Source organism: Argopecten irradians, chromosome 1 (genome assembly GCF_041381155.1).
Source record: "Argopecten irradians isolate NY chromosome 1, Ai_NY, whole genome shotgun sequence".
NCBI lineage: Eukaryota > Metazoa > Mollusca > Bivalvia > Pectinida > Pectinidae > Argopecten > Argopecten irradians.
Window position 1 is genome coordinate 28,313,383 of NC_091134.1, and position 12,383 is coordinate 28,325,765.

General features: G+C 33.3%; 1 protein-coding gene across 1 annotated transcript; it reads right to left on the reverse strand.

Moving 5' to 3' along the window:
- Window positions 1–1,049: 1,049 nt before the first annotated feature.
- LOC138323036 (uncharacterized) lies at window positions 1,050–12,014 on the reverse strand. Its single transcript, XM_069267361.1, has 6 exons — window positions 11,969–12,014; window positions 11,000–11,051; window positions 7,482–7,602; window positions 6,210–6,325; window positions 2,929–3,139; window positions 1,050–2,398 (listed from the first exon to the last, which is right to left on the reverse strand). The coding sequence occupies exons 2-6, from the start codon at window positions 11,048–11,050 to the stop codon at window positions 1,254–1,256; spliced, it is 1,644 nt and encodes a 547-aa protein (XP_069123462.1). The 5' UTR covers window position 11,051; window positions 11,969–12,014; the 3' UTR covers window positions 1,050–1,253.
- Window positions 12,015–12,383: the final 369 nt, after the last annotated feature.

Below are 12,383 nucleotides of genomic sequence, written 5' to 3' on the forward strand. Positions count from 1 at the left end.
TTTTTTTTTTTTTACATCTGTGACCTTCACGTTAAACATTTTCGTACAAAATAGAACTTGCCTTTCATGAACTCGTGCACGTAATAAGTTGCCCAAAGTTGAGTGTTGTAGCTCCAAAAATCCAAATCCAATGTGGATTAGGCAACACATGTAGATGTAAAATTTGTAAAGGGGTTTTGAAAATCTGTTAATATATATCACCCCATTCATGATAGCTATGCTATCCTTCCTGCCTTTCCCCTATAGGCCTATTACCTTTTTTAATGTATAGATGTATAGTGTATATATAGGTAGACTTTACAGGTAACTATTACATCAATCACTGCATAGATGTGAACAACATTCTTTATCAGTCTAGCGCAATACATTTATATTTAATAAAAACAATTTTGTTTGTGTAGTCAAATAATCTTCATTGATAAATTATAATCGCTCCTAAATATTTATCTTTTCAATTGTTACCACAGTAACGTTATAAGACAATGATAAAATATAATTAAAGTACATGTACGTATAGCCACTTAAATCATAAACTGTAGACATTGGAATCACTTAGAATTATTTCAATATCCATATGTGTTTATATTCTTAATTACATATTCATTTCTATTTTACTCTATTTTCTAAGATAAAATCATGATTTTCAACATCCACATATATTTTAGGAATAATGCCATAAGGGAGATACTTATACTATAGGGGAAACATATCATATGCATAGCATAAGTATCCGGTTATATATCCTATATAAGATACGTATCTTGTATGACAGAGGGAACAAACGTGTTTCTTATTACGGACTATGCATTGTCACCATTGTTTTTTGGTCGGAAGACATGTAATGAAACTGGTGTATTGTTTTGCGGGGTGTTCACGGCAGTGTGATTTAGTGAGTTCGCAAAAAAATAAAAATTACAAAGTAGTGAAGTATCGATATTAGCAGATAGTGCTGATCGGATATACCACATCAGCGTCATAGCGTTGGTTTAACCTGTTCTTTTTACAGTAACTTTTTTCTGGGAACAAAAAACAAAAAACAAAAACAAAACAAGTGTACCAATCATATTTATTGTACTAAGAAATACCTGATGTAGTCAAGATACCACAATTATACCTTTTAACCAATCTAAAATTCATTTTTAAATGCACTGGTACTACATCCACATTAGAATGCATACCAATAAAATATTTTATCTCTTCTTATTTTGTCATCGCCATTATGTGAAAACATACATTACCGTTCAGCCACTAATTCACATAACCCCCATTTGTTTCAATAGCCGTATGTTGTAATCAAATACAACATCTGAATATCCGAGGCTGGCCGCCCTACTTATATACCACAGACTGTCCTTGCCTTGTATGTGCAAAAGCTTCCAAAGATTCCCACCTATTAATGCTGTTTGATCGAAGGTTTCAGCTTCCCAACGTTGGAATAACTTAAGTGTTTCCTGTACTGACGTGTTTGAGGCTGGATTCATGAGATTATAGTTCATTTCCTGGATGTGCGAGTACATTTTCTCCGCGAGTAGTGACCGGTTACTCACAGCAGACTCCTGTAAGCAAACTGAGTATTTGCTTTCGGGAATTGTTTTTGTGTTCAAACCTGGTTGACTATCCAGACAGTAACGGACATTGAAATCATCATAACTATTGAACGCAAAATGTTCATTCTGTATTGTACTGGATGATCTGTTTGTTCTTATGAGATTGTACGTATTATACGATACCGACAATTCATTTAAGATGGCCTTCAAAGTAGGATCAGGGTCTCGTAAATATGGGAGAAATTCCCGAGGTTCGACGGCAATAAAAATATGATCAAATTTACGCTTGAAGTAGCCTTTAGAGCATTTTTTCTTCTTTTTCTCTGTTTTCACGTATTTCTTTCTGTAGTACAAATTATAATAACCATCAGGATGTCGCTCTATTTCATTTGTCTCGTAATCCAATTTGACATCGATGCCATTCATTTTTACAATGTCTTCAATAACGTACTGAATGCCCTTCTTGAATACACTCGCTAATGGTGTATTGCTGCCGAGTTTTTCCGAAAGTACCGTAGCCATTCTTTGATTAATGAACATGCAGCCGTATAAAGCTGGCAAAGTTGTGATATCGCCAGCTCCTACTGATGTAAGAACAATTTGGAACAAAGATTTCAGTGCCTCAATGTTGTTGTTTCTAAGAAAAATTAGGAATGTCTTGTTCAAACGCTTGAGGTCTCTGTCAAGAGGACGTGCCATTACGTGGCCATCGTAGTCTCCAAAATTGGCCTTTACGGCTTTTTTGTATTTTGCTAAAAGATCTTGATATTTCTTGATTACCCTATCGGAGGTGAGTGCTGGATGAAATTTTTTTGCAACGTGAAAGAGATAGTCCATAAACGATAACTTTTCTGAAACAAATAAAGTAGAACAATAAAAAATTATGACTATAAAATTTTGATAATGACAATTTATTTGCAAAATGGAGGATTTCTTATTTCACAGTTGGAAACTTCTTTTTAAGCGTGTGCAATACCATCGATGGGAAGGTTGTTCGCTAGAGAATCAATCGTTATGTCATAATAATAATAACCAGATGGTAGCACAGGCACGAAAACTTAATAGGGTTTCTCGTCGTGCGCCACATAATAATAGCGTAGCGTGCATAATTGCTAAAAGATTTCGAATAGACTGAATACGGGTAAAATGTTTATTACATCCCATTTGTGTACTATACAGCTGTTTCAGCCTTCTTCTAGGACTCGTCAGATTTGTAACGGTGATCTAATGACTTTCTACAACACATTATAAGACCAAACGAATACATGCAAAAGGTCAGATAAATATTTGTTTGCCTTCTATTTTGTTTGTGACATATTCTTTTACTACCGATTTGTTGTCAATAATGTAACCTTTAAAGGAAGTAAAATAAATCACTTACTATCACTTGAAATCCAGACGTCAGGATTAGGTACCTGTACCAAGGATGTAGACTCAAAACGCTTATTTAATGCGGCAGCAGTCCCTTGTTCTTCGTCAAATAGAAAGGTCTCACCAAGGAGGAAGGTTTGGGCATCGAAGTAAACTGAGAACCCTTCCCCTCCCAATCGATGGCTTGTTTCATATACATTCACGTCTTTAAAGCCTGCATCCTAAATGATATAAACAATAAAAGATGCCTAATATCATAATGATAATGTTTTATAAAATACAGTTAAAATATAAGGTTCAATTTTCCATGAATATCGACAATTATACATGATTTTATGAGATCATATTCTAATAAAAATACATATAAGTGATGGTCTTCCAGCTATTCGGGCTTTTTAACTTTACAAGTCATATATATTCAATTCGATACTCTCGACTACACAAATACAGTATCATACTAGATACACTTGACTAGCAATTTTCGTTCCATGTTTTACTGGTTATCGCCTACTTCATATTTTTATAAAATAACAAGAATCACAAGGATATTTAGGGTCATCTGACATACACCATACACTTGAATTTAATCAATTATGTGTTTACCCTGTTGAATTGGGAATGCAAAAACAGTATATGGATCATATTAAGAGGAAACATTCTAATTCAAAAAAGGTTTTGTTTTGCATTGTCCAAATGTTGTTTTTCGAAGCAGTCAAGTTTTTCATCTGATGTGACTAAGATAGCCACCGGGGTAGAAGGTGTGTTTCTTTGCTCCTGGGTCTTTCTCTTTTTTTACAAACAAGTCAGTGTTTATATAAACATGAACTTGTGAACAACATCTTTTCACATAAATACACCTGACCCTTTCTGCATGGGAAAAGTATAGAAGAAATTTTTTTTTAGATTTTTTTTCATGAACTTGTACATAGTTCTAAAATTCACACCTGGCGAAAAAAATGTATTGGCCAGGGTTGAATTATATCAATCCAATCATTATCTGGATTATATATAGACCTATAGACCAATGCTATATGAGTGCATTCCATGCTTAGTTTCCGAGAAGTCCTTTATATGGAAATATCCAAATTAACACTTTTGGCCCCGTCCCTCAGGCCCCATGGAGAAGAGCCGTACCATTTCGACAATTCTGAATCCCCTCCGCTTAAGGAGACTATAGGAGTGCTATCCAATGCTTAGTTTCAGAGAAGAAGTCGTTATATGTAATAAGCCAAATTGACTCTTTGTTCGCGCCCCTCAGGCCCAGAGGGTGAACCACACCATTTGTACCAATTTGATTGGCGACCCCATAAGGATGCTCCAGATGCATAACCTTATGCTTATATCAAAGTTTCAGACATGAAGCCGTTTACTGTAAATCATTATATTTTGCGCGTCCTTAATTTCGCAAACTCACCTCTTAAGACTAATTCGTGAATGCATTACTTAAGTTATTTATTAATTATTATCTAAATTCACGACTGACGCTGTCTTTAAAAGGTCGCATACTTCTGAACCTCGAACAAATAGACAGGTTGATTGAAAATATACACACATTTCCATCCCTACAACCCCACTCTCCCATTGTTCTCTGTTTTGATTTACCTGTACAAAATGTACTTACTGTATTATGCTTTTGAGCACTTTTCAGTATTAAGGGTTCTTTGCTCAATTTTAATACATCGGTTTGTCACTGTCCATCGTAAGAAGCACAAGGAGTTTTGACATGTGTAAAACTAAAAACTATGATTCTGCGAAATGCTGCATTAATTTTTTAGGGGATATGTACAGTATGGATCAATCGTATTATTATCAAGCTTTGTTCAACGATTGCAAGAAAAATAAGTAAATGAAAACATTTGCTGAAACTTTTAATGTAAAATAGATTGTATTAAAAATTAATCCGCTCTGTGCTTTCAATTAATAAAATACATATACATTAATAACAAGGGATCATTTGTTGATATAAAGGTTCCTGAAGAATTAAAACTTCCTTACAATACGAAGTTGATATCATATAATAATTAAAGACGATCCACCGCCGACAGAGCATACATGATATTCATCATTTGAACAATAATTGGTGTTGAATCGTGTATATATTATATGTCTAATTAACACAAAAAATAATATCAAATGATTGATTTTGCCTTTGGTGCATGCACAATCAGTATTTCATTTCATATAGGATATAATGCCACGGAAATTTTTCGGGGTGCAATTAATTATTTTGTATATTTTTAATTAGAAGCTCAGACTTTTCAAAGGTTGTAATGGTGTAAACTACGTAACTTTTGTAACTAAAGAAAAACACGCGCCTGCTCCTGTTTTTAATAGCGAAAAATACTATTTGTCAGCGGTGGAGTATCTTATATTGAAATAATAATTAATAAAGTTTTTTGATGTACATTTAAATAAATATGATTTCGTTATGGCATTTTTTTTTAATCTTGTCAGTATTGGTTAGTTGGTCTATTGATTAATCTAAGCATTAGAACAAGGCTAATAATTATTATCTCCCCTCTCTTACAAAATTTGTTACCATGGTCAACTGCACACGTGTCCAGCCCTTTTTGTGGTTATGTAATAATCCTGTTTGGCCATTAACGGAAGATTCAGCCCCTTTCATGGTCAAGTGATCTTCAAGTAAGCCAAGTAAAGGTTATTGCATGGCTTTCAAGTAATAAGGGATTTATTTCACCCGAGCTAAGCGAGGGGGTAATAAGTCCTGTGTGACGAGAAATCAAGCATTGACTGACTTACTGCATGCTTCTTAACCTCACCGGAACCAAAAGACAAGTTGATTGAAAAGATACACATCTTTCCATCCCTATACCCCCGCTGTCACATTGTTCTGTTTGATTTACCTGTACCTATTATGCTTCTGAGTACTTTTCAGTATTAGAGGTTCTTTGCTCAATGGTAATACATCAGTTTGTCATTGTCCACCGTAGGAAGCACAAGGAGTTTTGCCATGTGTACAGATAAAAACTTTGATGCAAAATGCTGCATCAAAATGTTTATAGGATATAACTGTCTGTCTGTCCGTCTGTCCGTCATTCCATCAACTTGGGGGTCAGCCTGACGATTTGCACTATTTTCAGTCAGTTCCCCATAAGGATGCTACCAGTCAAATTTTGTTAAATTCAGACCAGCGCTTATGACGGAGTAGTCGATTGTTGATGGAATGACGGACAGACGGACGCCGGACGCTGCGGTATCGCATAACCTCACCTTGGTCCTTCGGACCCGATGAGCTAAAGTAACTAAATCTGTCTTAATATTTGAACTCACCATAAGCGATAGGGCCATATGTACTCCCGTGATGGTCCCTCCGATAATAGCGATCCGGGCAGTCTTGTTTGGAGCCCTGCTGGTCAGGTTTGGGTACATAACTTCTAAATAGGGAGCTGAAATATATATCCCATTTTTGATGACTTAGCATTTTTATGGTATTTATTTCGTCCGTTCTCATTGATGAGTAATATGAACTTTGTGAGCTTATTGAGCTTTTCATTAGTCTTTATCTCTTTGCGATGACAACATTCTCTAAAATATTGCTCACACGAATAAACTCTGTATCAGATATAAACATTCATAGTTTTTTTTGTCATTCAATTTTCTTTATCAGACATTGTACATGTTTTCCTCGAACCCATGAGTCATAAACATTTAATAGTAATGAACCACTTGCTTTATTCTTTTGTTTGAGTCCTTCATTCATAACATCCTGGTAGGCACTTTGTTATATTGAACTGGACGTTATAATAATCCGAAATTGTTCATGGGGATAAAATAGTGCTTATCAGGATGTTCAAACAAGCACAAATTAATATTGAGCACTGATTGATTCAGAAAAATGGATTTGTATAGTAATTTATTGATGAGTACTCTATTCTGCATACTTGAAGTTTTTACAGATATAATATTCATATGATTTTGTTTTATCACAAAATTATATAATAGTGAAATAACAAATGAATTTATATTTTGGCGTACGAAAATATTTGTGCATCTAGATGTGATTTACCTTTTTACTTAATTAGTTTTTTCTTTGCTTATCAGTTAACTATTGTGTATTTAAGCATTGTTTTGGTATGAATATATGGCATTTTTATTAGATATTTTGATTTTGCGGAGACTTGTTTTAATATTCCGGAGACTGGTAGTTTGCAATCACTGTACACCAGTAATTATAACACACGTTTAGAAGAAAATATTATGGTACACATCATTGTACGAGGCTGATTGAGAAGGATAAAAAGATTTATGAAAACCGACTGGTTCAAAAGAAGAGTCAGGGAAGCCTTGCAAATCCGTGCACTCTCAACAAATAACTGCCAAGCGATATTAAGGACAATTGACCTCTGGGTCCCATGTCAGGGGCGTCACGTCAACAGTAACCCGCCATGTCATGTACAAATTCCGATAGGTAACTAGGCTAGAAGTGTTGTAGCGAAGTCAGGGGAAAGCTTTTCGTCAAGCATGCTTACATTATGATCCTAAATTGTTATGTACACATGAGTAATTTTACGTGAGATAATGACATCAACTGATCACACCTACCTTCTGTCGTTGTAGTAGTTGTCGGCGTTGTAGTTGGAGGCGTTGTTGTAGTGGGTGGTGTAGTGGTTGTCGCCTTTGTTGTAGTTGTTGTGGTGGTTGTGGCAGACAAAACCATAAACACCTAAAACAGAAAATATTCAATTCTACTCTGCCTGTGTTGTACTACAAAGGGCGAGTTTTTCGAAAAAAGTTTCCAAAGGTGGGTTTACAAAATCTGCCCACGCGCCGATTTTTTTTCAAATTTTGAAGTGTTAAAGGTCTAAGTACATAACTACTTTTTAATGTGTGTTTTTTATCCGTTTTATATGTTTAAAAAGGCATAAATGGCCTAAAATAATGTTTTCTAAAATACTATGGGTATGTGGCAAGGGGAACCCTAGTGTACATCTTTTGAACCTATTTTTTATTTTATTTTTTTATTCTTTTTTTTTTTTTTTTTATAAAAGATACTTCATTCTTTATTTTATATCCACTTATAATGATTTTTACTGATTATTTTTACTACAAATGATTCTCAAGGAAAAAAATAAATTTCTGTCTTGATAAAAAATGATTATATTGAGTTTGCTCGAAATATATTTGCATGTTATCAATTTTGTCTACATTTTTAAACCATTTTAAAAGCATGCTGTAGGTATAATCCTATAACAGATGCTTTTTTAAAAAATGATATACAAATATCCACCTGAAAACAGGTTGATATCTGTTTTATTATATGGCATTTACATGAAGTAAACGATTTGACTACATGTATATGTACGCTTATATCTTCTTCATGATATTGAGTAGCCCCTCTCCCCGATGCTCAATAGTCCTGTTGGTTAATTTCGAAGAGAAAAATTAAGGCTAATAGTGATAATATCAATAAAATAGAGAAAACACCACGTAAAACATTTTACTTATTATTTGAAAAATCTGACAAGCATGTACACACAAATATTGGGAGGGTCACATTGATTCAAGTAAACCTGTGACTCTCCGTCACATTTCGCTGAATGATGACGTCACAATAGATATTTTGTAGCAGTCCGGCCAAAATCATTTCCAGCCCTTATTTGTGCCTATAAAATTTAAACCCGCGCATTGAATATTTTGTAATTCTTAAAATGTTGGTAACTTTTGATGGTGAATAACAAATCAAAAGCTCGTCTGGATTCGTGTGTATGAGAAATATGTGTCCAATCAATGATGCTCCACCGCCGACAGAGCATAAACCCAAAATACCCATCATTTGAACAAAAACTTATGTTTATCGTGTATGTACGCGTCTAATTAACAAATAACATAGCAATCAGTACTTTATTCCATAGCATAGAACTGAGTGCTAACTTTCTTCGGGACACAATTAATTATTTTTGATATTTTTTACCTTACAGTAAAATAAGAGCTCAAACTTTTCAATGATGGTAATGGTGTAAAGTAAGTAACTAAGTAAGAAAAATACTAATTAGTATTCTCCTATTTTTGAGTAAAATACCAATCATAAGCGGCGTGGCATCTTTAAGGATGTACACCTCAGTCCCGTTGAAATTTCGTTTCGAGATAGATGACTGAAGTTATGAGTTATCAAATAAAATGTATCAATATCTGTAGCAAGTTTTCAGTTGCAAATTTTGTCAAAAAATCATTTCTACTTTTGTTAGATTTTTTATGGAGATTTCAAGAAATGACACCATTGGTGGCCATTTTGAAAATGTTTTTTTTTTCGCTTTAAGTACAACAGTTTTGCCATTGTTTGCTTAAATAGTTTTTACTTATATTATCATTTCGCCAGCATTTTTAACTGTATCGAGCTCGGTTTTTTTGCTGTAAATCTTTACTCATGTAGATTAATGGTAATTAAAATATCTAGCATTAGCGTGTGTAATGAAACCCGTTTGTCACTTTAGTTTTGAATTTAATGGTAAATTGAGCATTTTTATTTTTTACTCTAAAATATTGAAAAATAAGAAATATTTAAATTGGATAAAAAGTAAGCAAACTGACCCCCTATTTTTGTGGCTAGAAAGAGCATACTTTCCCCGGTTGATATGCTAAATATTACAATAGTCTAATACCAGATTTTTTTCTCTATAAAAAGGTTAAATCTGGCTAAAACGGCGGAAAATTTTAGATTTTGGATTTTGCAGCTTGAAATTAAGGGGTAGCATATTCTGATAAAATGGGCTATGCTGTTAATATGTGAAAAAAGCATAAGTCTTATTTATCATAACTACTAAATTTTTAATGAAGCCCACTATGCAATAAATTTTGCAAACAGCCATATATATCAAATTCCTGAATAGGAAATTATGGTGTATATGGTCCAAACGGCAAGATTCTCATAAAATCCAATATTTTGTCAAATTAGTATGTTTGAGTGACCATAGTTCAAAAAACCAGTTCATTGACACATGTTTTGATTCAAGTTTCTTTTATGGTTTGAACTCCAATTTCCAAAAATCTATATGAGAAAAGGTTATCAGAGGTGTACATCCTTAAGACCATAATTGAGTCTGACAAAATGCTTTGACAAGGCAAGGCTTTATTCATAAAGTTCTCAATCGGATCTCTAACAAAAAAATAAAGGGGAATAATTCACGTACCACGTGATACCCGATAATGTTGATGCGGGCTAATGTTTCTATTGGTGGTAGAATGACGTCAACAGATGAAATTCCGCGCTTACGTCAATCGGGAAGATTTTGAATAGCTACATTTTATCACCACTAGAAACTAGTCCGGCACCAACGTTATTGAGTTTATATCTGTATAAGTAAGTTAAATATCGAAGTTAGCTGTTGTAGTTTTCGTTTAAATAGGATTGGTCAAATGAGGTTTCCATACGGCACTAATTAATTTCTGTATTATGCATTAGAATATATAATTGTATACACACTTGTATAATTTATAGGGCGTCGCACATAGTACTAGGCGTGGTTTCCTAATCTGTGTTTAAAACATTATTTGGTCAAAGGACAGGAATTCATACATAATTTGAAATGAATTACAAATGAAGCATTGATATTTCGAAAAGCATATTATAAAATATATCGACTATTCTCATCTACGTGTTACGGAGAAGCTATGAGTACCAGTGCACAATTACAGAATTACAGTATAAACTATGATGCTTGTATAAGGTAAAATGTTTCCATGCTTTCATTTTCTTTTCAATTATTTATTGAAGCGGTGTATCTTCCACATATTTAGCATATTTACAAAATTATGATTACTTACTAAATCATTCCTTTCAAATAGACATTTATTTGGTTTGTTTTGAATATGACTGCTGAAATATTTATGCTTTTCAAATGAAAATCGAAATTTCTGATAAACCTAACATATATCATTAATTCCAAATAAAGAACGATTAAAATATAACACAAAAATAACGAAATGATGAGAACACATATGACCCGCAATATAACATACATTAATATATGTTCTTTTAGTTTTTGAATTAGTTTTAAAGCACACAATGAAAACAATCAACTAAACGAAAACACTTAGCACAACAGATAGAAATGTCTACTTACACATTGAATAAGACAGAGAACTTTTAGGCATCCTCCTTGAAGGGACTCCATGCTGGAGATTGACAATATGTGTGTCGTTAACGTGCTGCCTAATTAATCATGGTCAGTATGATAAACAAAACCTATATACCATCACTTGACGTATGTGTATAGCGTATCTAATTACGGACGTCACGAGATGCTCCAAAACAATACATAGGACTAAGGCAAGGATTGTTAGATTGGTTAGATATTTTATTTGTAAAAATATTAAAAAATGATGATGACAAAGTGATTTACAATTATTTCAGTTTGTGCTTGGTCTTATCACTAGCTTGATAATATAAACAAAAACTCATTCATGGTGTTTAATTATAACATCAAATATTAGTTCTGCCTTAAGTGATAAGCTGACAAAGTTTGTTTGTATGTTCCACCTGATGCTTACAGAGAATAGTTTACTTTTGATTGAAGTTTCAACAAAATGGCATCGCTTCAAAAAAAAAATTTGAACATTTCCAACATAAATGACATATCATAAATGACATAGCATAATGATATCATGAATATCATATCTATGTTTTAATTTTGAGTTCTTAATTATAATATATTTTATTTTCCAATGTTTATTTTGTATATAAAAAGCTAACAAGCCAGAACGACAATGGTTAATGATGAATGCGCTTTTCTCAAAATAATTATCTCGTTGAATTGCTAATTGTTCGCACAACTATGAATCTGTTGTTTATGATGCATAAATTATAATATGTTCGTAATTAATAAGGACCATATACGTAGGAGAGAAACAAGATATTCTTTTAGAATGTATCCTTCTCTCCATATGCCCATTTTCCCTGCATTCGTAAAGATGGAATAAATCTTTATCATTCTGGTGTGTGTTGTCTGGTCGATTTATTTTATCTGAAATTAAATTACAAAAATAAATAAATAATAATTAAAAGAAATAAAACATTTTATGAAAATACTTACGGTATTATTGGTGACGACTTTTCCACTTCTAATCCTAAATCATATTGAAACCTTATCAAACGACTAAGACTATTCGTCTGCACATATTCCTACAATAGTGCATTCATTACATGACTAGTGTTATTGGCAAAGCCTATTTATTCAATAAATATTCGTGTAGCATAACACTGTTGTTGAGGTGTAAACAAATAAACAAATTATAACAATGACTATCATGATATGATCTACAACCGCCATTTTTTGCATGACAATGTCAAAATGGACTCGATGTGTACGCTTTTGTCGAGTCCATTATGGTCATCCAAGTGCTTCTTGTACCTGCTATAGACACTAGTAAATATAATGGCATAGCTATTTGACGACAGAAACATGTACCGAGCCTTGTGGACTTAACTACACTGAAATGTACAATATT